The 27442-nt window shown below is 37.7% G+C and overlaps 1 protein-coding gene across 7 annotated transcripts in view; it reads left to right on the top strand.

Annotated features, from left to right (window-relative positions):
* Window positions 1-27389, top strand: part of prickle2b (prickle homolog 2b) — a 93469-nt gene extending 66080 nt beyond the window's left edge. For 4 of the 7 annotated variants that reach the window (XM_088636238.1, XM_088636241.1, XM_088636236.1 and 1 more), the window contains 7 exons: window positions 16193-16376; window positions 20357-20470; window positions 21032-21169; window positions 22141-22344; window positions 22948-23134; window positions 24174-25019; window positions 25914-27389. In XM_088636238.1, the coding sequence (XP_088492364.1) occupies window positions 16245-16376; window positions 20357-20470; window positions 21032-21169; window positions 22141-22344; window positions 22948-23134; window positions 24174-25019; window positions 25914-26800 (2508 nt within the window). In that variant the 5' untranslated portion in view covers window positions 16193-16244 and the 3' untranslated portion in view covers window positions 26801-27389. Of the gene's footprint in view, window positions 1-10479; window positions 11024-15285; window positions 15309-16192; window positions 16377-20356; window positions 20471-21031; window positions 21170-22140; window positions 22345-22947; window positions 23135-24173; window positions 25020-25913 lie in introns of those variants that run through there. The other 3 variants (XM_088636243.1, XM_088636239.1, XM_088636237.1) reach the window with 3 other exon arrangements.
* The last annotated feature ends 53 nt before the right edge of the window (window positions 27390-27442 follow it).

Below are 27442 nucleotides of genomic sequence, written 5' to 3'. Positions count from 1 at the left end.
TGGTTCATAACCACTTTTGACATTTTGTCATCCTTCTGTTCCTAATGGTTGGAAAGGGATATGGTAGAGTGCCCTGGAACCTGCATTTAGATGATGTAATTTGTAATATGGATTTCTCAGATGTCAAATTCTCAGACTCAATAGCCCTTTTCCCAGAGAAAAACAAGTTATAATTGCTATGTATTCATGAAACATCTTTGTTTTCTGTTTACTATATTTATATATATTTACATTTTCTCAGTTTCAAGGCTGTTTTTAATCAGTTTAAACAGTTTTTATGGTTTTAATCAGTGATTTGTTTTCATCAATTTTAAAATTTCCCTTAGTTTAAAATCTGAGTATCTTAAGTTTACCTTTTCAGTTACCATTATGTATACTTTTACATTTTTAGTAACATGAAAAGTTACAAGTTTACTATAAAAACAAGGAGCTGCATTATGTCAAATGCAGGATTAGAATATTACAGATTAAAATATTACAGAAGTACTGTTTATAGGTTACTTTTGTAGAATAAAACAGTTAAGAGTGCTGCAGCACGTCATTTTATTTCTATACTTCCAAATGGAGATTAACAGTAAAAATAATTAAATCACACAAAGATGCCTCTGACGTTGGGCATCAGCTTGCTTGAGATAAGTGGTCTATCCTCTCGCACTGTTAGATAACCCTTTTTTAAGTTTTGTATATGACTTGACAATTTGCAAGCTCTGCAGTGTTAATTTGTAGAAAACTGAAAGTCTGCTGTGGATTAGTTCAGATTTCATAATTTTATTGCCTCAAGTAGTGTTGCAAAGCTTGTGTGGTTTACTTTTAACTACTTCAAAACTGATTGTGTTATTTTGCAATTTGCATATATAATTGTATCTACGGAGACAGGGGGCATGGTGTGCAGCAGCAGCCAGTTCCACAGTGTGAAAAGGTTTCCATATGTAGGTCAGTTTGAGATCTCCATTGGCAGCACAATCAGCTGGGTTTACACTCCCCTCAAACAGGCATCTTGTTCTTTTCTCTTGACCTGCAGAGGAGTGTCTGTACAGCTGAGCTCAGAGCTCAGCAGGCAGTCGCTAGAGACAAGCTCTCTCTGAAAAGCATGCTAACCATGTGGAAGTGTGTGAAAAGAGGGCTGGCTTAGAATTTCATTAGTCTTTTTAATTCATCTTTCTCAGTTAAAATAAACATTAAAGAGCTGCATTGCAAAAACCCCATCTGCTGCCGTGATGTGTAACTTTGGATATTTTCCTAAGAGCAATTTTTAGCACAGGAAAATAAAGCACCGCAAATCTGGAATTAAGTATGCAAATGAAGAAAAAAAGTACAGTAAGTGAAAGTTTCTGAACATGACTTTTGCGAGTGCCTGGAGTATCTCGCATGGTGATGCCTTCATATCGTTATCACACAAATAGCTTTCAAGACTTTGCATTAGTAAGCCTAGAGTCTGAAACTCGAAGGTTTGCATTCTATGCATTCTTATTCATATTCTATGCATTGTATGAACTGAAACACTTTAGCTTGACTGCTGTTTATCAGGAAGCTGCAGGTGGTGCTTTTGCAATAGCTCAGTGGGCTGTGGCGTGTCTGAGAGATCCCTACTCCACTTCAGTAAGGCCACCAATGGATGTAGCTCCACTTCTGAGGGGTGTGCATAATGCATGATTCCCCTTTGCCCTTTCTCTTATGAAGTCAGCCCAGGTTAGATATTAATAGTTACGTTCAGGGGAACCCTTTGCCTTCAGCAGCAAATACCTGTTAACCCCAGGAGCCTCTACATTTTAGTAGACATCTCCACTTCTTACATTTTCCTGTTCTGATGGCAGTTCATTTTCTGATTGGAATGGGAATTACACAAAATAATACATTTGCGCACACATTCTAAAAAGAAGCAAATCCTGGCAATTTGCTTCCTTTGCTTTTCTCACTCAATGAGGGAGTTGATCCAGCGTGGCTTTTTTATTAGTCGTTTAGCTGAACTTCAGGCAATCTGTCACTCTGTTCAGTCTACTGGAGAATCATATTGAAGTTTAATCCTCTTTTGTTCCCCCTGTTCAGCTGCTTTTATTAGAAACCAGCTCCGATATTCTATCCACAGAGAAGGCTGCTCTGGTCATGTGCTTTTCATTTATTTACTTGCATTACTTCAGTCATCTGAGTTGAATGAACTTGTATTACTTGAATTATCTGTTTATGGTCAAATACATTTTTATGAAATAACAGACTGAATTGAAGTATCTGGAGAGTGTGCAGAGTTTCTTTTGCAATATCAAGCTGAGTGATGGCAAGTTGAAGTTGCCATTTTAATGTTGTTGGTTTTTTTTAAATGGGTGCTATGGAATTTTATCAAATTAAAGAACAAGAAGCACTGATAATTTTATTTTAGTCCGTTTTTAATGATTGAAGAAAATATTGATTTATAGAATTTTGTGGAAATATTAATATAATGCAGTAGAGATTCTCCCAGTGCAGTGTTTGTGCCTTATAAAACTGTCTCTTAGTAATTGTTTGGCTGTATTGAAACAATAGATTTGTTTGTTGTGACGAAGTCCATTTTCCAGCCTTTTATGGCAGACTTACTTGCTTAAAATAAATCTCATCCACCGTAACATGATTTAAAAACAGTGTGCTGTTTTTAAAATCTGTTTGATGTTTAAACTGTGAAAATAATACTTCTTTCCAAGAAAGTTCAAATGTTACCCTTTTCACATATTTGATTTGGTGCCTACAGATAGACCCAGACAGTCTATTACTGCCTGGTGTATGACAGAAAACATACAGTCCTGAACAGTCCCACTGCTGGGGTACAAATCCTGAGTGGTTCTAATGTTTTTGCCAGACTGCAAAACAAGACAGTACACAAAGGTGCTATTTCATTTGGCCTAGGGAGTACCAAGACTGTCTCCACTGGAAGAAAAAATCCTTTTAGCTGTTTGTGACATTACAATTTGATATTTTAGGTTGCTGGAACTAGTAAATGCATAACTATACAGTAAGTACTAAAGGAGAGTAGCACACATTTGCAGATAAAAACATGAACAGTGCCGCAAATGAGAGGAGGCCCTTCCTCCTGTGTTGCCAACTTGGTAGTTAAGTAGCTAACTGAAACTAAATATTTCAGCCAGCTGCTTATTGAGGAAGCCCAGAGTTTGAGCCTCAACACTCTTTGTGTAAAGATTTTTTTCCTGTTCTCCTAATAATGTTCTATTAGCTTCCAGTTGAGAACATTTCCTTGTTTGACTACTGAGTCTGAAAGTTATATGTTTAGGATTATATATGCAGTACATGAACCACATAGCAACTCATTCTGTTTTGAATTAGGCAGAAGTGATTTAATTTCGTTAACTTATTTCTATCTCAAAGACCCCTGATACCAGAAATTGTGCCTTCTTTTATCTATTTAAGCTACTTTATTACTTTATTCTTTTTGTGGTATGGTGACCAAAACCGAACAATATATTCAAAATTAATTATTAAGTACCTTGTTAAAGGTGATCAGAACTTCCCTTAAATCAATTTCTTTTGTATTATATACCCAAGCTCTGGCTTGTTTTATCGTTTTTCCAGATTGTGTTGTGGAGAACATGGAAAGACTTACATATATACCCAGATTCCTTTCATGTGGAGCTTCCTTAAGCTCTGAAAATCCATGCAATACACAGTACATTTTCCACTTTCCTGCAAGGCTCCCTTAACGCACTTAATGTTGACTTTTATCCTTGTCGCTGTTTTTGAGTTTGCTACTCCCCCAGTTTTTGTATTGGCTGGAAATTTAACTGAAATGTTACTGTACCAGGACCTAAATCATTATCAGTAAGGAAGATGATGGGGCCTAGAACACACCCCTGTGGCACCACTGCTGACATCCACCCAATTTGAAGACATGAGGGATAATATCAAAAGCTAGTATCAAGAACTTTCTGGAAATGTGAATATATACTGAGCATCAAAAGAAACCTCAATTATCTGTGTAATTTTGCAAAGTCAGGAGACCTGATATGTGCAATCAAAGAGGTGTGAGAGAAGCCATAATACATAATAAGGTGTGAGCATTGCTAAGAAATCCCAGGTTAGAGACTGTAGTGTCAAATCCAGCAGAGAGATCAAGAAGGATTAAGACTGGGAGAGGCAGCACAAACCAAATGAAGAGAAACGGAAACGATGACGAGCATGGTATCGAGCAAATGCCTGACTGTAAAGGATCAAGCAGCAAGCACTGCAAGAGGAAATCGGAGAGTTGGCATTGCGCTGTATACTCAAAACTTTAAGAAAAGGAAGAAGGAGCATGGGACCATTGTTCTGAAATGCTTTTTTGTGGGAAAGCAGTAAGAAATGCATGTAATGTTAGGACTTGTAATTAAGTGTAGAATTTAAAATGCAGTAAGAAGATCACATTTAGAACATTGTGTACAGTTTTAGTCATAAAGTTGTAATTAAGATTTTGTCACTCTGGAGGTAGTCCAGAAAAAAGACACCAGATACTCCCAGGATTAAAGGAATGTCTTTCCCTGACAGGCCAAAAGAACTGCATTTTTTTTTTTAGTTTTGAACACAGAGGTCTCACTAGGGAACTTGATTCAAAATTATCAAAGACATTGACAAAGTTAATCCAATAGACTTTTTTTCACCATCAGTAGTGAACCACAAAATAGAGGTAACAAGAGGAAATTGCGGGGAATTTTGCCTTTAAAACTCAACACAGGAGGCACTTTTTTATGCACAAAAGTTAGTAGGTCTCTGGAACAAGCTTCCCACTCATGTTGTCGAAGTGTAATGCGGGCCTGTTTAAAAGTGGGAGGGGGAACAGCCAGAGAGTGGAGAGGTGTGGAGAAGGAGGTGGGGTTGACATCTTGAATGTGGAATGTGTATGACCCTAAAACAAGATGTTAGAGGTGTTGTGAATGAGAGAAAAGAGGGAGAGTAAGTGAGAGAAGGTGGGCAATGAGTAGGCTGGATGAGAAAGGAGATTAACTGCTGAAGAGTCTGCAGATGCCAGACCTTGGAGGAGAAAAACGAGGCATATGAGACTGGGGTTGAAGGGTTGAGATTAGAAGGGAGAGTGGAGAAAAGCTTGCAAGGACTGGATGAAAAATTGGAAAAACAGAAGAACAGAAACCGAGAATAGAAAAATCGAGAAGCAAGAGAAGAGGGCAATGTACAGTATGTAGATTTGAGCATGCAGGTTTTAGTCAAACACAGGTTGGTCTTACCAAGTACAGCACATAGGGGACTTTGGGAAAGGGAGGGCTGGGCTGGGTTACAAGTGAGAGGACAGAGGAAGTCAGCGGAGGAGGTGAGAGCAGGTAATGGAGTCAACGTTAAGTTCAGAGAATGCGTGAAAAATGGGACAGCACAGAGGGGATGGCAGCACCATAATGATGTGCACAAGTTTCTTGTGAAACTTCACATATAATTTTTTAGATAGATGTTAAGTGAATATTTTAAAGCTGGCTCGAGTCCTTATTAATGGAGTTGTAATGAAAGCTTACGAGGGATGACAGTAACCCTGGTCTCCCCCACCTCTGCTATTCTTAATTTGTAATCCTTTGTGTCACTTCCTGAAAAAAACTATAAATACCTTTGTAAGCCTCTCTTGCTTGCGTTCATTTTTCTGCAACCCTCTTCAACCTCCATCTCCAGCTACCCCAGAGTTAATTTCTCTCTCTATATGGGGTCCTAACGTCCGTATCCTGTGGCCAGGTGGTTGGCTGTCAGCCAAGAGGACCATGCCAAAGCTTCTTGTGCCTAAACTATAAGCATTTTCTTATAGGGTGATTAGATTTTTCATGAATTTAAGGTATAAACTCCAATTTAGAGGCATAATTCATCTCAAGGAAGCAAAAATAAAAGTGTAAGGCAAGTTTGATCAACGAAGTAGTGTGCAGAACCACTTTTCATTCAACACTTGGATACCTCCTTGACTCTTCCCATGCAAAATATTTTAACAAGTACTTGGGCTTTATGCATTTAATTGAAAGACTCAATGGCCATTACAGAGAACTCATGGAAGAGTAAAACTTTTGAACAGGTTCACTTTTAATTGGAACAGACGAGGGAAGACTAAAACCGAACTCTTTTTATTACTGTGTATTGCATCATGCAATTTCCTTTGACCTTTTTTTAGAAATGCCTTTCCTTTGTAGTAAAAATTTGAATTATGGATGGAAACATCTTCAAACTTTTACAATATAACATATTAAAGAGTTAGATATTTTGCTATGTGCTATATTTGTACAATTAGCACTTTTAGATTTTTAAGCCAAATGAACATTATATTTCATTTTAATATATTTTTTTAAAAGCTTTAGTTGTGCAAATATAATTTGGTGCGTGCTTGCCTTCACTTGATTTAAGTATGCTTTATGTGCTGAACTTCACTGCATATTAATCTCCAGTATTTATCAGCTGTGCCCATTCAGGAGAACATGAAAGACATCTACAACGAACCCAGCACCATAGTGACCTTGACTACAGGTACACAGACAACTGTCACATGACTCAGCCTCCTTGCAGAGTGCAAGTAATTTGTTCCGCTTAGATGAGAAAAGTATTAACATCTGCTGCTATTCTCGTATTGATTAGTTGCTCACAAGAATGATGACTTCAGTTGGAAGAATATCTAGTTTTCCTAAGGTGGAGGAGTACTTTTTATTGTGTTACAAAGGACAAATGCCACTTTTATATCTGGCACACTTGGACCTTCTTAAATTAATATTTAATTTACAATAAAAGAACTGAATCATTTTTCGATTGTCAGTGCAACTGGCAGAAGTTAGGGTGCTGGACTGGAAGACTGTGGGTTCAAATCCTGGGTGAGACATTGTTGTATCCCTGAGTGCGATACTTTACCTGAATTCCTCCAGTAAAATACTTCCAGTAAATTTTAATTTTTCATTTTTATAAGAAATTAAAATGTCTTATATTCTGTCATCTGGAGAAAGCTAACAGTGGTGTGACTCAGTTCAGAACTGCCTTCTTATTAATTCCCCACTTGTACATTTTGAATGCAATATACTGTCTAGAAATATACAATTCTGTGTATAATTTTATTTCCACTTATAAGAATATTGGGTGTAATTTTGAGTTTTCTCTTTTTTTTCTTAATAAATATCATATATTCATATAATAATCATATTTTTAATAAATCCACCCCCAAATTAAAATGTATAAGGCTGCAGCATATGGATTATGAAAGTAGGTCAAATGTAAGTTAGTCAGCCCTTGAGATGATTTCTGTCTAGCAGGAGATGTTCTGATAAATGTGTTAACAACAGTTTGATGATGTGCTGTGCTCATACAGGGCCGCAGAGGTAGAAACGGGCTGCTTCCGTGGAGCTAACCTCCAAATTCATTCCAGCTACAGATCATACATGCTGTTTTCCTACCTACCTGAAAATAGGAGCAGCACAGTATAGTATAATTGGATTAGTCTGTATAGAAAATAATGTCTGTATAAATCAATTTTAAATATTGCAGTTTGTCTTGCAGTCTTTCTTCTTGATACGTATATATTAAATTGTTCAAGTAGGTAGCTGTGTCAGCATGTGTAGGCTGCAAAGGAACAAATAAAGGTTTATTCCATGCCGAAAAGAGAAGAAAGGAAACACAACGTTTTGGCTGTGGAGTCTTCTTTGGGTGTGAGCCAAAACGTTGTGTTTCCTTTCTTCTCTTTTCAGCATGGAATAAACATTTACTTGCTCCTATATTAAAATTGGCTCCTAAATGTAGGTGGTGGTGGCGGCTGGTGTTCTCTCTGTATTTGTGTAACAGCACGTGCAACAAAAGGTGAAAAATTCAGGTCGAGACTGGAAACACTACAGTGGAGAAATTATAGGAAGTAATTCCTCTTTTTCAATTTACAACAGGAAGCTTGCTGGGGTGCAAAGGAAATCAGTTCCAGTGTCATGGTGTGAAGGCTGCCTAATCTTAGATGGGCACTTGGTTATCTTTATAGGCACAGAACTGTGGCTAGCCAAAGTAATCAGTTATGGGCTGGACTGGGCTATGACCTCTACTTTGTTGATGTAGACTGATTCCATCAACATTTTCCACATCAAAGACTACTGTTTTTTTAAAGACAGAATGTTGGCGATTCAGTGAATGTGGAGTTTATCGCGAGAGCAATGTATTTGTAAGCTTTAGAACACCTTGTGGCGCCAGCAGTCTTGTTATTGGAGGCGTGTTGTTGTTTATCAAAGCAAGACTTTTTTCTGTTTGCTTCCTTCCTTGATAAGGTCTGAATAACTCTGTTAGATAAAGTATTGTCCGAAATGGAGACACATTCAAAGGAACATTTTATACATTTTTTTCTTCGCAAGTGAAATCTTTAAAACACAATGGCTATTTTTTATAATACTGTATTACTGGCTCTTGATAAAATTTTACAGATTGAAGTGTATGTCACACTTAAGTGTAACTGGACCTATCCATTGAGTGAAGATTCCAGTGCCTCAGCCAGGAAACTGGACACACTGCTGTTAGAGCTGCTGTCCCTCAGATGAGATATTAAATGGAGGTCTGGACATCTTGGTCATTAAAGAACCCTTGGTGGGGTTTATACTGTAAGAGCAGGGCTCTTTACCAAGGTATGCTTGTTAAATTTCACATTTTGGCTTCCATATATTTATCTAAAAATTCCTCTTAATTCAGTGGGTAATGAAAATGATCACTGTTCCACCTGATAACATGGTTTCCGATACAAAATTGTTGTCTCAAGTCACCCAGGTGAAGTTGGTTCCTTTCTCTGTGTAAAGTATGTTAGGATCCTTTTGGATGAAAAGCGTTATACAAAATGAATGTAATTATCTTCATTGACTTCTCAGACTGTTTACGCTTAAACCAAATCCAGATATCCATTTTAATTGCTTTGATTAGGTTGGAGGGGGCTTTTGTTAGTACCTAATTTTGTTCTCATCAAGGACCTAAGAAAAGGTAGAGCTGTGTGTGTTTTTGTTAAACGTTTCTGACACTAATTCAGTTAGCAAGTGCAGAAGACATTAGCAGCTTAAGAGCACTCTAGCATTAGTAGTTTGTAAGGTTAAGACGTACAAGTCTGAAAATAAACCGGTGATATCCTTACATCATAGTTCTAGGTCACTACACCTCAACAGGGTAAATAATAAACTGGGGCCTCATTATTGACTGTACTTTATAATTGTGTCTAGAATTTTCCAGACAGTGCTATCTTAACAGTTTTCAAGTTAGTCACATTGTGATGACAAATACAGATAACTTTTATATGAATGAGGATGAATGCTGTACCATTGTGACTAAATCTTATGTGGTCCCCAGAGTGTTTTTTTTTTGCTCTAAACTAATAGTGATATTGCTGTGCTTAGTGCAATTGTAAATGCAGCTATAGTCTGTCTTTTGTATTAAGTTGTCTTTTAAGTGGTTGACCTATCTAAATCTCAGATTTAATTTTTACCATTACAAGTGTACAATCTAAAATTATGTAGTCTGCTTCTCAATTTTATATTATTCTGATTTGCCAAGTTAATTTGATGCCCTCAAGCTTCCTTAGCTTTAAAACCACAGTTTTATAAATTTAATCAAGTGTATTAATGTGTAGACCTTTGCTATATACTGTATATATAGGCTTGCTTTTCATGTATGTAAAACTATTTATTTTTACATGGTTTCTAATGGACTTTTTGAATAAGTAATATAATTAAACTGTTAAACAGTCAGGTATACTTCGATATTCAGAAATATGGAAAAGTATTACCACTGGGAATGCCTGGAGCTGTGACTTTCCTATTAGGAAAACCAGTGAAATGAAACACCATTATCACTTAAGCAAAACAGAGAAAATTAGAAGAAAGCGCAATAGGGTTAGTCTCGTGTGAGAAAAAGTTCAGGATCTGACCACCCAACAGTCATTCAACTCTGTCAGATATTTTCTACAGTGAAGGGCTCTATGAATAACAAATTAATGTGTAACTGCTGTGTTAATGTTTTGTTCCAGATCTATACTAAATGCAAAGTTTAAACCCTTAGTGTGAATCAGTCTGAAGTCAGGAAGAAACGTCAAACAAATTAAGCCCACATGCACTGATTAAGGCCATTTAAAATGTGGGTATCGTATGCTCTTGACAGCAAACAAATGCAGAGTTTTAAGCATTTAATGGTTAACTTGGGAATCAGGATATTATTCTGAATGTCTTAGCAGCAATATCTGCTGGTGGTTAATGATTAATTCATAACTATGTTTTGAAGACTTTTTGATAAAGTAAGGTTCAGTGCTCACACTATTTTGTCCACTCCGAAATGTGATCCATTTCCTTTGGGCAGATCCTGTGGTTTTCACTAAAGTGTGACTTGCCCTTGGGCTATTGATTGAGGGAAATTGCCCGATTTAGATGCAAATGAACCTAAAATACCAGTCATTCAAACTGCTAATTATACCGATGTAAGGACATTGGCTTGCTGACATCACTGACCACATTAGCATGCAGGAGGTGTGTAGACTGCATCAGCAAGCGGGGCTGCTCAGTAACCGGGCTGGCAGTCATTACTGAAGCAGAGCTGCATGCTTCCTTTGAAATGTCTTGTGCTAGGGAGACCTTGGAGATCAAGTTAAACATATGCCAGTTTTCCTGCCTGTGAGCTTCATTTAGTAAGAAACCCTGGAAGCAGGAGTCTGTTGGATACATTTAGATGGCTGCAAAGGGAGAGGATGAGAGATTCTGTTTTCTGAAAGGAGGAGAAGGAACAAAGCCCAAATTGTAAAAAGGAGACAATCTATATTACTGAAACTCCAGCACAAGGACATTTGCTTGAGAGACTGAGGCTTGTCTCTGTAGGACGGCTTCCAGGAATCTGCAAGTTTGATGTATGTGTTTACTGAGAGGCTCTGACAAAGGCTCACTGCTCAGTCCACACAGAAACAGCTTGCAGTGGCACAGAGAGAGGAGTCTGAGTGGGATGTTTCATTGCATCACAGTACTGCATATGCACCGAGCACAGCTTTCTGAAAACTAACTCCACTGTTGGGAAGCAGGTATGGATTAGTTTACTGCTTCTCATTTTGAAGGTAAGAAAGCATGTTATGTTTTCTGTGCTAGCAGATTGTTTTGCTTTACATTTTATGTTTCAGTTGTCTTGATTTTGATCTTACTGCGAGTTGTCTTGCGTTGTTTCTGGAATGCTTATTTGATTTATTTTATTTCATGTGGCACTGTTTTTTTTGTGTGGGATGCCTAGTACCAGTAGTTAGAGTTGAAACACTTAAAGTCAAATAAACAGCACTAACTGGATTTACTTGCCTTTTTCAAATGACAAGGGAATATATGTTTTGTAGTATTGTCCTTAAGGAAGTGAGGTTTACCACTACAAAGTACCCCCACATCAGATTTGATTATACCATCAATTAGTGTAGCCTGTATAATAGTACACATGGACATATCAGATGTACTATTTTTAAGGGTAACTGTCCATTTTTGTGTGCGTGTCTGGATTATGGGGACTGCCATTGTGTAATGGTCATCAGCTGCTATGAAGCAGTTAACAGTATATACAATTTCTTTTGGTTTATATTGGCACTCTGCTAATATTCACAGACAATAAAATTACTTTCCTCCTAATCCCCTGCAAAGTGCCCCATTTGCATGGCCTTGCTTTCCAGGTTTTGCCAACATAAGAGGCAAATTTCTCTGTGCACCCATTTGTGATGTAGACATGACCTGTGTTCTTGTAAATGTTCAAATCGGAGCAGCCTTTGTTTTGAAGATACGATGGCTTGGCCGTCCCAAGGATTGATGGAACTAAAATTGGTCATCCTGCATTAGCATTTGAAGAGAGTAAACAGCCAGATAATTTGACTCTGGCAGATGTACCCCTACTTCCGCAAAATCGCAGCAACGACCGTAGTAGTTTTCTTTTTATTCTGCTATTGTACAGACTCAAGGACATCTTGATCCATTTTTGTATATTTGTCAAAAAAACAACCTCCATAATATAGAGGCAGCTGGTTCATATAAAGTGTACTTTTTTATTTGTTTGGATTTGTAATTAACATTTTTGCGAGTTGCAATTTATACATCCTTACAACAGACAATAAATGTCATGTTTTGTATTGCTCAAGGCATTTTCCTTTATTTTGTGTCAGAAAACACAAACAGCAAGCCTACTGATTGCTTTCACAGATGGCGTCTTACAGCCAGCAAGACAGCTGAAAAGAAAGCCATGTCAGTCATTCTTGTGAATATAGTCATTACAGTACCTGAAACTTTAAACACAGTGATCTAAGAGATTTGTCCTATAGTGAATTATTCTTGATGTAAGTTGCTGTTTGTATACCTTAATAAGCACTTCAGTGCTGCATTATAAATTAAACTTGGAATACATTTAGGAGTGTATAGCAGAAAATCTCATTCTGTGTCCACTTCAGTATAAAGGCATATCAACCATTTACGATCTTAAAATGAAAATATTTCATGAAATACCAATGGGACAAACATTTAAACATAGCATTAAAAAGTTCTAGATTTTCCTGCTGAATGAATTATTCAGGAGTGTTATTTGAATCCATATGAAAAAAACAGTATATTTGAGCAATGTTAGAAGTAATTTTGCTATGGTCTTTTCTGAACCATGTTTCATTTACTGGGAGTCTGTACAGGTGCCTTGGTACTGATGGGGAGGAGCCATAGGGTTATGATTTATGGTGGCAGGTGTAAGTGTAACGTTTGAGAGGTGGAACACATTGCTTGGTTGTGGTGTAATTAGATGCTAATAATTGACAAAGAGAGCAGGGCAGATTGAGGTTGCTCAGAGACCAATTAGTGAACTAAAAAGACAAAATTAATTGAAGTGCAATGTTACATTTTCCAAACTTTCAGGCGTGGTATTTTCCATCTAAGGGAAAATGTTTAACAGTATTTCACTGAATGTGAGTATTTCACAGTATTATGTTGGACTTGGGTGCCACTGAGTTTATAAGAAACCTTCCTGAATGTACAGTGAAACGTTGAATAAACATTCTTCCCTCCAGACTCCCACTAGCTGAGGGCTGTAAAGAATGATCTGTCGGCCCAGTATCCAAAAAAAAAGTTGGCTGCTGTTTACAACCAGCTGTTCTGAGCTCTCCTACGCAGAACTGCCAATTAATGATGTTGTTTAATCCATTCGGAATGATGCTCTGGAAAAGCTACAATGAATCTGTAAACTGTTTTAAATAGGCTTGTAGGATTTTTTTTGGAAACCACATCAAACTACTTTAAGGGCAGGAAAAGGGACCAGGCACTTTGAGGATGATGCCACATGTTGCCCAGTCCCATGTTTAGACTGTGACAAAACTCTGCCAAGGGAAGTGGTTTTGCAGTCATCCTTTCAGAGGGGAGAAAAATAAAATGGTGCTAGTCTACAAATTGATATGAGTGTGGTTAAGCACAACATTGGATCTGCACCGTTTCTGTGAATTTGGAAATGCATCTGACAATTTAACACTATCCCAAATGGCTGTGTTCTTGCATCATGGATACAGAGGATTACTGTCATTTGTGTTACTTAACAAGCTATAAGAGGATAGCTTTAGGGTTCTTCTTTCTTAGGTCTTGGGAGGAAGATTTTGAAGATTTTACCATTTTTCCGGTATTCAGTTTGTAATGAAGATCAATCCCTATGTTTTGTTGTGAAATAATCTTGGTGTACTAATTTATTTCTTGTGGATGGCCAGGTCATGCAGAGCTTTCTTTCTAAAATGACTTACCCTTCAGCAAGTGTCATAACTACATGATCTCAATATCTCACTAATTAAGTTTCTATTCTTTAAATTTGGAATGCAAACTAGGAGTCACTAAACATGTAGTCAGTGTCTTTTTCTCTGGCTTAGTGCCAGATCTGTGGGTGTAGTACACTATAAAACATATTTATACACATTTAATTAACCTGTATTCCTTTTGAAGACTATTAAAGCATATTGTTCCTTAAGTCAATGTCAAGAAGGCCCATTAAAGGAAATTAAAACTGGTAAAATACTAACAAGGTAACGATCTCTGCTTTTATTTTTTTATCTGTTTAACCTTTGCAGAATTAATCTTGAAGTATGACGGTATATTGAAATCATCATGATATTGGCTCTATTTATAGAGACGCTATTAGCAATACACAAAAAGCTCACGCTTATGAGAAAAGGGCCTTGCTCAGGGCAATACAGAAGCAGGTGTGTCACAGCTGTGATGGTATCAGCTCTGAGTCTGGCTACTGGTGGCTTTGTTTCAATTATTATTTTTTATTCATTTGGATGATGCTTTTATGATGTTGGTTTTCATTTCTGCTCAGTTAGACAGCTAGGTATTTTACAGAAGCAATCTGAAGGACATTAATTCCTCAAGGATCCAAAACCAGTACATGTATTTTCTGAACCCACAGTTTTCCAGTTTAGAGTTCTGATTGCTAACCATGACTTCATACCACTGCCAATTAAAACCACACATTTTAAATACCCTAATTATCCTGACAACATGTTTGTCAAGAGGTTGTGTATTAATTATCAGTGACAAGTATTAACAAATTTTGATAATTTTATATACAGAAATTGTGTAGTGTACATCTTGGCAACAGTCAGAATTTCACTAATGGTGAAAGAAATGAAGTAATGGTACAGTTGTTCTGCACTGATGATATTAGATTTCCTGTATTTGATGCAATGCAGATATTTCAAGTCAAGGTAATGGTTATACTAAAAAAAGCTTTCATAGTGCACGAATATGAAATGATCATTTGTAGGCTACATGTGCGGAACAGCAGTGAAATGCAAAGAAAGAAAAAAATTAAAATGGTAAAATGTTAAATAATTGCAATTAAACATTATTATTCAATTGATATTATTAATCAATGGCAAGTGAAAACATTTTAAGTAATAAAGTGTCTGGGATTTTGAACCTAATGCTTTATTTATACTATACATGCAAAGAATGAGAAATAAATACTACTGTATACTACAAAGACAGTGTTTATGTAACACTGGAACAAATACCTGCGTATGTGTACAATGTTGATTTAATTTTGGAATTATACATGCATTTTATTGTTATTTTTTTTAATGGGGAAAAAAGGGCTATAAACCAGCTTAGAGCCTATATTTGTCCTGGCTTTTTCAAGACTTTTATGCTCTTGAAGTAATAATGAAATTTGAAATGAGCATGGGTGATTTGTTTTTGCAGGATTTGGCTTTATACAACAGTAGCCAGCTAACCTATCTCTATGCTTGCAGTCTCTGGTTCTGGGCTCAATGTTGTTGAAAGGGAGAGCCATGGGCCCTAATGAGTCTGCTTGGCTGGATGGATGCAAACCAGATGCAGGCTGTCTTTTTGGATGTATGTGTATTTTTGATCTGACGAATAGCAGGAAATAGGAAATTTTGGCCAAAGTCCATGCTTTTAACTAAGTTAGACTCATAGACTAAAGAAAGTTGACACTAGTTGCAAACACAAGTATTGTTGCAGAAAAAATGTCTGAAGCACTTAAGTTTTTTTACAATGCTTTTTGTACTCAGTGAAGTGTAATTTAACATACCAACACTTTCAGTTTCCAGATGGGTGTAGTCTCTGTGGCGAAGTTACAGATATTTACATATGCATTTAAGCCAGAATCTCCACTATGTTCAAATTCCAAGTTAATTTCAGGCTTCAGAGTGATTACCCACTGAAGGATATCCTTAGAGTCTATCCTTAAGTAGAGATATCATTGTCTATCCTTAATTAGAAGGAAATAATTTCCGTGTTCTAAATTATATATATACAAGTTTAAAGTAGGTGCGCTAGTTAGCATGCAGTACTTGGTCTTCTGCACTCAAATGAAATTCAAAACCTTTTTTGTCACTAGTTATTCACTACTTGACATTTATTTATTTGTATCCACAGGTAATTATTATAATTGGGTGGTGGGGGTGGTGTCAGGAAATCATTCTGGTTCTGCTCTTGGCCAAAGAGTGCGAAAAGGCCTGATTCCAAGGTTTAACAATCCAGCTTTAACCCCTGACCCTCTGAGGCTGTCATAACATGTAGGGGTTATATTCCAAAAGACACGAATGTTAGATTTTTTTTTAAAGTGCCTTGGATATGTTGGGTTCCTGCCAAAGGCATGCTGCCAAAGAATGTGTTTATAGTTCTGTGTCCCAGCGTCCGCTGATTGGGCTAATTCAACTAAACAGTTTCTCTAAGAGCATTAAACTCAAAAATGGGTCTCTTGCTCTCTGCAGGAAGATCTGCCTTCACTGTAAGTGCTCGCGGGAGGAGCATGTTGTTGCAGTCATGCCTTTAGAAATGGAGAAGACTGTGAGCAAACTCATGTACGACTTCCAGAGAAACTCCACATCCGACGACGACTCCGGCTGTGCCCTGGAGGAATATGCTTGGGTCCCCCCCGGATTAAAACCAGAACAGGTACCCCATTTTCAGGGATTTGATTTTAAATAGGTTTCAAGTGGAACAGTTGGCTTTGTTAAGAAGTGCGAAATGAGTGCCCTAGAAAATATATTTTCCCTTTATTGTAACTATGTTTTGGAGCTTAAAAAAGATATACATCGGTGCTTTATTGGAGTATTTGTACAAGAGATGTGAAGTAAAATGTTCTTGAAGTAATAAGACCAGGCTTTTGGTTTTGTAAATTGTAGGCTGCTGAGCTGTATTTCTCTATATGATGTGTTTAAAGAGAAAGTGCTTCATGTTAAGTTATTGCTCTTTCTTCTGAGATGCACCAATTGTTTGCAATAAAAAAATCTTATTTTATTTGCAGATTCACATTTCATTCTGTTAATTACCTGGCTGCCCAGTTTTATTACCTAGTTAATGAGTGGGGTCAATAATTCAGACTCCTTAGAGTCTGCATATGTATTGCATGCACAGTTTTAGCCTTTTTCAAAGGTCATCCATGGGTTCAAGTTAATTACATAGTCATGAGACTGCCGTGCTGAGCACAAGAGCCATTCAGTGATTGCAGAAATCTGATTATTTATGGAACATATTACAATAGCCCCAATTTGAGAAAATTCCTTGAGTAATGAATTAAGATAACCTGAGGATTTTTTTTACTTAGGTGTGTTTATTGAGAGTGACATTCAGTACAGTGCTTCTTCATTTAGGTAGTCATTGGTCTCATCTACATTTTAGCAGTTTGAAACTACTTTGATACTGTGCAGCTACAGATTATTAGACAAATCTTGGTCTGTGCTGTGGTCTGTAAATAACTGCTTTATTTGTTGCAGCTTTATTTGTTAGCAGTGCATATTTAATTATTAAAATCCTTCACCACTAGAGACTGTGCATATTTAGATAATGGCAGTTTGAAAAAGCCAAAGTCAATTAAAAACATATTACGGAGAACATGCAGTGTATTGTCAGGTGAGAAAAAAGTTTGTTTTATATTTGCTTCTAAGAAACTGAAAATTATGTATTTTGACATAACTAATCTCAAATTGAGCTTAAGTTTCATAATGAGCATGTGAAAATCTTACTACCAGAAGATATTAAGAAGTATTAATTTCACTACATGGAATCTCATAGTAATGTTAATTTATACTTGTATAATCCTAAACGTAGTAAATAATTTTATTTCTAATTTTTTCTCATCATTTTTGTAACTGAGCAAGTTGTAATGAGACATTTAAGAAACAAATTTCTGTAGAAGCAATTTGCCCAAAACACTGAATAATTCTGCTTTTCCTAGAACAGATGCAAACAGTAACTATCTCATTCAGCCAAACCTCCACTTCCTCTCAGATTTCTAGTATTCCTTTCTGTGTGGAACAGGCAGTGGAAAATCTTTTCGGTTTCAGTGTAGGCCAGCATCTCATTCCTGTGCACCTTGGGACTCTTGTCTGGGTGGGACACCTCATCTGGTTCTATTCAAAATATATTTTTAACAACATAATTGCTGGAACAGAAAAAAATGGTGGATTTAGGGAGTTTGTATTCTGATGTGGCTCCTAATGTGCTGCATTGTAAAGCTACAAGCATTTTCTGATTTTGCTGGAATCCAAATGTTTCCGGTTCTGCTGTTAAAAATGTGCCTCATTGAATTTTTTTCAGTCTTGGCTCATTTAATTATTTTCACTGTTTATTCCAGTTGTATGAAAATGCCTTTGATAGCTCTGAAGTATTATTTTTCATGTATCCTCTACAAGTGTAATGTAAGTTGCCCATAATGTATGCCACTCAGGAAACTGTTGAAGGGGTTTGCTTTGGCATCTGAGCTGTGAACCCACTGTCCTTCATAAAACTACCAAAGCAATCCCAACAGGGGATCTTAAAAAATCCTAAGAAAATCAGTATCAAAATATTTTACAGCAGCCTTTCATAATTGCCCAAACTGTGTATGAGACAGTTTGACCATTTGTGTGCTATCTTAGTAAGAAATGTTTATTAAAAAGAGTATTAACTTGGTAATATAGAAGATTTCTCAATCAGCTCAGCTTTTAAATGTACTTTATGAAGTATGATTTGTATATTTTGCTTATGAATATGTTTCCTGCTCCAGATGTTTTTCCATATATATTTTTTTATAAACCTGTGCCTTCTTAGCTTTCTCTCATTAACCAGAAATGACCAACCTCTGTGAGACAGCAAACTGAAAGTCCCTACGCCCCCAGAGTGTTGGAAAGCTTTGGCTCTGAAAATCCATCATAGATTACATAAATTTGGAACTGAATTGCAGCAAAATATTTGACCCCTTCAATTGTCTTTTGCATTGAAAAATCTTTAATTCAAGAATAAAAACTCTGCCTAAGCACTACAGGTGGAAGGGAACTCTCAGCACAACGGAGACTCCTGTGACTTAAAGGCCACCTGCAGGTTTTGTAGTAATGTCAGTGAGGACGCAATTCCCACAGCTGGTACTAAGTCGCCTGTACAGTAGCTTAGGCTCTGTACAGTACAGGAGTCGTTGCAGTGAGACAAGATGGAAACTGGTGATTACAGGTTAGGTGGAGACGATGTGGAAAACGGGGAAAAAAAGGATTTAGAAATCCTTTACAATCCACTGCTGTCATTTGGGCAGGTTTGTTATAGATGAGACAGAAACCAAAGTTCCTGTGATCAGTGAGTCGGCAGCAGCAGCTGCCAGTAGTGCTCTGTAAGTTGCTTTGGAAACAGTCTGGTAAATTACTTTTCTTATTAATAATGCTACTGTTATCACATAAAGCAAAGAAATATGCAATGAAGTAGTTCAAGAAGGTAGCTGCGTCCGCATGCGTAAGCTGCGAAGGAACCAGAAAAGGTTTATTTCATGCTGAAAAGAGAAGAAATGCAACATTTTGGCTGTGGAGCCTTCTTTGGGTGTTTCACAGACAGCTCCACAGCCAAAACGTTGTGTTTCTTTTCCTCTCTTTTCAGCATGGAATAAACTTTTACTTGTACCAATGAAATATGGGGTTACATGAATGTGATATAGACAGAAATGAGCATTAAGAAGTGAATTTCAGAATCAAGCAGACCATCTTATTTTGTACACTACCATATATCACTTCTTGGAGTGGTTTAGCCCATCTGCCTCCCCTACACATTCCATTAGTGTTAGCCTTATTTTCTCTCAAGTCTTGCCATTTAAACGCATAAACATCTCTGCCTGGCAACAACTGTAGCCTTGTTTCATCTCTGGCACAATCACTGTCTCAGCACATTAAAGGGACTTTTTCATGCTTTAAAAACTGAATCGGCAGCTTATGAATTTGTGCATTTGGAAATGTGGTGGCAGTTTTGAATAAATATACTCCAGTAATGTAGACATTTTCTTGAAACACAGGAGGAAGTCTTAGAATCATGCCCAAACAGGCTAACTGTCTTCTTGATATAACTACACATTCATATCTGTCTTCTGGGTTATTCAGTTGGAGGAAAAATCCATATCTAAATGACCAGTGAATCTGCTGAATAGGGCTTTTTTTTCAAACCGGGGGAGTAATTTACACTGCATGTTTTTTAACATTTAATGTGGCTGCAGAAGTGAACCAATGCCTTGCATTATCGGTATTCAAAAGGAAGCAGATCAAACAATTTTTCACATTTAAATTCTTTTGGTGTGTGGAACAAGCTAACGAGCCACGTGGTTTAAGCTGATACTGACTTCTCTAAAGAAACAGCTGTATGAGATCCTTGGATCACTTAACTACTAAGTACCAAATGGGCTACATGGACTGAATGGCCTCCACTTGTTTGTAACCATTCCCATTTGAAACGCAGACAAATACAAGTTAGCTGCCATTGCTTTAACTATCCAGGCTTGTTCATATTTCTTCTGCCGCTTTACATAAAAGATTAGCCTGTAATTAGCCTGTCAACTGCTTCTGCAGCAAACAGCTCCACATTGATCTTGTGTTTTATAGGCTCAGTCTGTATTTTTGTTAAAGCCAGCACTGATTTCTCTCCAGGTGCACCATTATTACAGCTGCCTTCCTGAGGACAGGGTTCCCTATGTTAACAGCCCTGGTGAGAAGTACAGAATCAAACAGCTTCTTCATCAGTTGCCTCCACACGACAATGAGGTAAATGTTTCTTTCACAGCCTGCAGTGGAAACTATTTTTTCTTGTTACGAAAGTAAAACCAATGAAAGAAGAATGGCATCTTGTAAAGACTTAATAAAGTAATATTCATGACTAAGATGTAAGTTCATATGTACTACACTGAACACTCCTGTTTTTCCAGGTTTCCAGATTTCCACATATGCTGGATGATGAAATCCAGTTTGTTTATAAGAGGTTTACTTACACAGTGTCCCGGCAATATGCTGTGTGCTTGAAAGAACTGTTATTAGATTTTTTGTTATCATTTATTATTTAACGAGCAAGTACCCAAATATAAATTACAGTCTGTTGCATAAATGTTTTACATGCAATATGAATAGTGTGATCTGGTGAAATTCTTCCCAAAATGTTTTGTACAGCAATCATAGGCGATCTTCGTTTTCAGCAGGACTTAAATGTTGTGTTTATTTTATCACAATGGTACCTCCTTGAAGCAATTTCAGACTTTTATTTAGTCATTCTGTCACTATGTTGGCTTCATTTGTTCATTGAAACTAGTTTTCTTGTCTTTTTGGTTTTAGGTGCGGTATTGCAACTCTTTGGATGATGAAGAGAAAAGGGAGTTGAAACTGTTCAGCAACCAGAGGAAAAGGGAGAACTTGGGACGAGGCAATGTGAGACCTTTCCCTGTGACGATGACTGGTGCAATCTGTGAGCAGGTAATGCCTTAGTTTGCACACATTCCATAGTGTCCAATATATTTATCGGAATGAATATCAGAATTCATAAATGGAATGCTATGCACAGTGCGAGCACTGTGACACTTCATTGTTCTAAAACTCATTTGTATTATTTGACCCAAGGCTTATACTGTATATGAATTAAGACAATGACAATGCTAAAATCTGAAACCATGATGAATGTTCTTCCTTTGTGTCAGTTACCATTTGGGTAGCCCTTGTAATATGCATATTGTTGTTTGTTAATATTTTTTGTTTGACAGCTTTTAAATTAATTTAGAATCTTAAATATTCCTTTACCTTTACAGTTTTCAACAATGTGAGAAAGAATGCAAAACTGCATGTAATAACGGAACTGCTGCATGTTATTGGTAATACCGTGAATTGGCTTGATAAGATCATGCATTTGGAGTGACAAGTTAATTATATATCTGTGTAGGCAGGATTTGTTTTACTGGCAGCATATCTCTGCTGTGTTCCTTTTATTATATCAGAACAGATGTTACAGGAACAAATGTACAATTTTGGCTTTGCTGGCACCTGCTGTTTCTTTTTTTATCATAGGATTTTACAGTAAATCCCTTTATCTGTGACAGATAGGAGTGTTTTTTTGTAATCATGTAAACCTGTCAGAAGCAGAAAAGAATGCTTTAAAAAAATATTTCCCACAAATGTACCTGATTAGGTTTTAATGTAATCACTTCCAAGTTTTTATTGCAGTTTGATCACATGTAGAGCTCAAGAGCTTAGAGCAATATCAAATGCTGTGTTCTAAGTTCAAGTTTCTTATTGATATGTGTGGATCAAGAATGTGGATCAGCATGATACTGTATAACAAGGATTAGAGTTGATTGCACTCCCATAATATGCTCAAAAAGTAGATCCTGTATTTGGTGTGCAGATATGTCCTCATGTGTACAGTTTATTTCTTTTTCTCTCTCATGAAATAGTGTGGTGGGCAAATTAATGGAGGTGACATGGCCATCTTCGCATCACGAGCTGGGCATGGAGTTTGCTGGCACCCTCACTGTTTTGTATGCAGCATATGTGACGAGCTCTTGGTAGATCTCATTTATTTCTATCAAGACGGGAAGATATACTGTGGCAGGCACCATGCTGAGCGCCTCAAGCCCAGATGTGCAGCCTGCGATGAGGTAAGGACTGGGATGAGTAAAGCTCTGATCCTGAGCAGACCCTCCAGCCTTCCAGAGGGACAGGGTTGACAGACCCATTTCGTGCTGCAGATTTTCATTTTGCTTGCAGTGACAGGATTAGAAATTAGCTGCGACCCAGAATTGGGCCAACAATAAACTGAATCCTGTCTTGTTTTGCAGTTTTCTTTGTTCTTTGAAAATTCCACTTCTCAGTTAATGACCTGCATACTTAAATGCAAAGGGGAACCTTATCACTGTGTTAATGAGTCTTGTAACAAAACACCTACTGTATATGATTATTAGTAGTATTCCATGCATCAGTATATATATATATTAGAAACTGAGAAAGGAATACATTGCTTTGATTTGATTGATTTTGTCTAGAAATCACCCTTCCAAGTATAGCCTTTTTTAAAATTGGATTATAAACCTAAAATTCAAGCAAATATATATGCGTCTGGACAACATCTGAAAATTGTTGAATCACAATCCTGGGCCTGTGAACTCTCTTGTCACTTGCTGTTTAAGTAGTAAATATTCCCTTATCACACTGCTGCAATGAGATATAACCTGGAGGTCAGTCATGCATTCTTTGTCTTGCAGATCATTTTTGCAGATGAGTGCACAGAAGCAGAAGGAAGACACTGGCACATGAAACACTTCTGTTGCTTTGAATGCGAGACTGTTCTAGGCGGCCAGCGGTACATAATGAAAGAGGGAAGGCCCTACTGCTGTAGCTGCTTTGAGTCTCTGTATGCAGAGTACTGTGATTCATGTGGTGAACACATAGGTAAAGCCTAGTTTCTCAACAGTTATTTTTTTTCTGCATTTGTCTACTTATTTAATTTTACCTTACCTGTGGTAGATGTCCATTCTCAGTTAAAGAAAAAAAGTGTTCTTACAACACGTGTTTCCAACAATGGAATAATGAGGTATCCTGTTCAGGGCTTCACTCATCAGATATATGTGCGAGTTTAAACTGTACGTAAAATTTCTTTACAAGCCTGTGCTATGCATCATTAGTTCTTAAAATTCAAACCCCTTACCCCTTACTGACCTAATCAGTTTCATTGGAAGAGTGGAATCTAATCACAAATAATGAAAATCTCCCATAAACACATGTTCCAAGAAATGAAATATTGTAGATCCCTGCAACAAAATCATACCAGCTCTGTTTTAACGTATCGCAGAAAAGAACACTTAGGCCATGATTGCCAGTTAGACAGGATACAAAACGTATTCAGCTAAAACTGATTAGAAATTGAAACCAGAAGAAAACAAGCTCTAAACCAGATGTGATCTGTTAAGGACCAGGTTTTTTTTTTTCATTCTGGCACAACAAGAAAACATACTTTAAATGCAGTGTGTTCTTTTATCATTTAAACATCTTGCATAGTTACAGATTTTTCTCCTTAACTCTCAAATACCAGCAGCCTTTTGGGAATATCCAATACATTATTTTATACATTAGCGTGATAGAATTATTTTTATTGTTATGGAATAAGTAAGATTTGCATAACTTTGTGCATGCAAAAGATTAGTCACAGTGCATTGCATTTTTGATTACTGTATTCAGTAGGATTTAGGAGGATTGCTTAAAAAAAAGCCAACCAGAGGTCTCAGAAATAAAGTGGGGCAAGATTTCCCGTCTTCTTCTTTTGTATTTGTTTTTAGAAGTGTAGTCTGTCAAAGTCTGTTAACGGGTATTCTTCAGCGGTTTCATGTATTTAATAGGATACATCCAGCAATAGGATACTTCTCAGCATTTGCTTCAGACTTTTAGTTTGTGCAGGTTCTCAATTTGACCTTCATTTTCTTTGCTGTATCAGGCATTGATCAAGGCCAGATGACGTATGATGGTCAGCACTGGCATGCTACAGAGACCTGTTTCTGCTGCGCACGCTGTAAGAAGTCCCTGTTAGGCCGCCCATTCCTGCCTAAGCAAGGTCAGATCTTTTGCTCCCGGTCCTGCAGCGTAGGAGAAGATCCCAATGGCTCTGATTCCTCGGATTCTGCATTCCAGAGTGCAAGGTCAAGGGAATCCCGCCGCAGTGCCAAAATCGGAAAAAACAATGGAAAGCAGGACACGAGGCTATCGGCGCCATTACTTGGAGCTTCGTCGAACAGATTTTCAACTGATATCGACCCCCTTTCTTTGCAAATGGACTTGCTCAGCCTTTCTAGCCAGGCACCTAGCTTGAACCGGGATGCCCAAGTTTGGAAGAGCAGGGAGGAGCTATACCAGTATGACAGTAAAACTGAGCAGACAGCAAGCCCTCTCCAGCTTCTCAGCAAGTGCAATGTGAGAACAGCCTACAGCTCCGCACAGAGTCCTGGGAACCCACCAGACGCCTGGGCCCAGGAGAACAGCGGTTCAAAGAGAGCTTCCACTTCAGCTGGGCAAGGGCATCCCGATAACTGGATCCACGAGGGCAAGGATGACTATTTTTCACCAAAGCTGAAAGTACAGGATAGTTTTGGCGAAGTTTCCAACCATGTGTTTCCGGAGAAAAGAACAGTGAGCCTCCACAGTTATGAGAGAGAGAGAGAAATGGGGCCCCAGCAGGGCCGAACACGGAACCCTATCAGTGCACTTAGCTTTACTGAGCAACTTACGCCCATGGAGCAAACTCCTAGGGGATCTATGGAGTCTCTTGCTCTGTCCAATGCAACAGGTATTCTCCTTTTCTTTGTAATGTATTATAACAATATGGATTTGGTTTCTTTTAATCAAATATCTATTCTACTTCCCACCATTGTCAATTTCAAATATATGCATAATATAAACAATAGAACTGTTCAATTAAAATATTTACTTGTTTTCTTTGTGAGTATTAGTTGATTGATTGGTCAGATGATTTGTGTGGTCTGAAGGAAGTAAACTTACACAGTAATATGTTCATAAACAGAAGAAAATGATAGTAGCCTAAGGATCCACAAAAATAACATGTGATATTTACTGTGAACTTACTGTGAACAGGGTGATATCTCTTTTGCTTTGTGGCTATTTTTAATTTTATCCCAATAATGTACAGAGATGGTTAGAAAAAATGAACAATTCAGTTTTGGAAAAAATTTTTTTTGAATTCTTGGTTGATTCATTGCATTTTTTCTGTTTAGATACTTTACTGCGATTTAAATACCACTGTTGTTAAAGTCATTCTCTTAGTTATCTAGAAATGATAAGCATTATTTCATATGATTATTTTGCCCACTTCTAGTTATTACAAATATGTAATATATTTTGTTGATTAGCAGAGATAATTGTTCCTTAATTAGTCCCATTTCAGTCTTTTAGTCTTTGTTTACAGAATTCATTTGAAATGTCTGAAACTTAATTTGAAATAAAAGAAAACTATTGTATTGCTAAAGAAAGGGTTTGAATAGTGCCACTAGGGAAAACATTAGTTAAAAACTAAATAAGACACTAATTAGGTAAGAGAATAACAGTAGTTTACAAAATGAACCAAGTCCCATATTAAAAACAACTATAGGTATATTTTAATTAGAATCCGAATGGCATGGATGTTGTTGAAAAGTGCAAATTGTAATTAAAATTATTTATTTAGGAACGTCAGCAGATGGAGGAACCAAACGCCAGGAGCATTTGTCCAGGTTTTCGATGCCAGATCTAAGCAAAGACTCCGGCATGAACGTATCAGAAAAAAGTAACATGGGGACCCTGAACTCCTCAGTTCAGTTCAGGAGCACTGAGTCTCTCAGAAGCTTAAACTCCGTGCAGCCCTACCAGGACCTGGGGCCCCCTGCTGCGAGACTAAATTATCCTGCGCAGTACAGGGAATCTCAGGCTTTGTCCAGGCTGGCACAAGGCTTTACCTTTGAGGCAGAAGATCCTGTTAACCTGGTGAGCAGTGCCAACAATACCAGGCTGCCACCGATGAGCGAAAGAATGCGGAGGCGGGCGAACGAACAGGAGGAGAGCCGCCGCCACCACCACCACCACCACCACCATCGCTCGCGGAGGTCCAGGCGCTCCCGCTCGGAGAACGCTCTCCACCTTGCTGCCGAAAGACGCGGTCAAGCGAGGGACAGGTCTCAGCTGCATATCCGCGAAGACTATGATCAGTTTGCTGCTGCCAGAGGAGGGAGAGATTTGTTAGGGAATGGTTACAAACAGGAGCCCTACAGGCAGTGTCCGCGGACCACTTCTGACTTGACGCTTCAAAACCCCATGGGCCATCGGCTGGGGCCTTACTTCGATGACTATGACGACGACGACTGGTGCTCCACTTGCTCGTCCTCCTCGGAGTCGGAGGACGAAGGCTACTTCCTGGGCGAGCCCATTCCCAGGCCCGTTCAGCTCCGGTACCTGACCAGTGACGAGCTGCTCCACAAGTATGGCTCGTCGGGGCTCGCAGGCTCTGCCACGCTGGGCGGCCGGGGGCAGCTGCACACTAGGAAGAGGCGAAAAAGCAAGAACTGCATCATTTCGTGAAGGTCTGCGGGATAGCGAGACTATTCCAGCTGGGAATGTCGGCTTGCACAACTGCACTCCAACGGTTTGTTCATAAAGTACAATTTCATCTTAAAAGCATCCACAACTTGGAAATAAATTTAATATTGTATGGTCCACAATGGGTTTTGTGACTGATATTACTGTAACCGTTGATAACACAAACATTTTGCATGTTTCCCATTAACTATTCAATTTATATAACTTCATGTAATGTATTCTTGCACACAACTTAAAACTGCCAGCATTTAGCCATGGAAGTATACAGTAGCAGTATGGTTTTTGTTGTTTTTGAAAAGTTTTCAGCAACAGTAATGTTCAGTACAGTTCTGCCTTTTTGCAAAATGTATGGTTTTACGTATTTACCATTTTAATTTAATTCTATGAATTGTACATAAATTCACTAAGTTAAGGACATTTTAGTGTATATATTATGTAAATGAGGTACTACATATTTTTATATTTTGTATTGATAGAAGCATTTCTGTATTATATAATGTAGCAATAGAAGGAAAACATGCATGTTTATTTGATCTTGTCTTGAATCAGAATTAAACAGTATTTCAATGAACTGCTGTTGGGCTGTTTTTTCTTTAGAACATTATCTTTTCTTTCTGTTTCATA

Source organism: Lepisosteus platostomus, chromosome 6 (assembly GCF_059453375.1).
Source record: "Lepisosteus platostomus isolate fLepPlt1 chromosome 6, fLepPlt1.hap1, whole genome shotgun sequence".
In the NCBI taxonomy this organism is placed as follows: domain Eukaryota; kingdom Metazoa; phylum Chordata; class Actinopteri; order Semionotiformes; family Lepisosteidae; genus Lepisosteus; species Lepisosteus platostomus.
The sequence above is the reverse complement of the archived record's forward strand: the minus strand, read 5'-3'. Positions and strand labels throughout refer to the sequence as shown.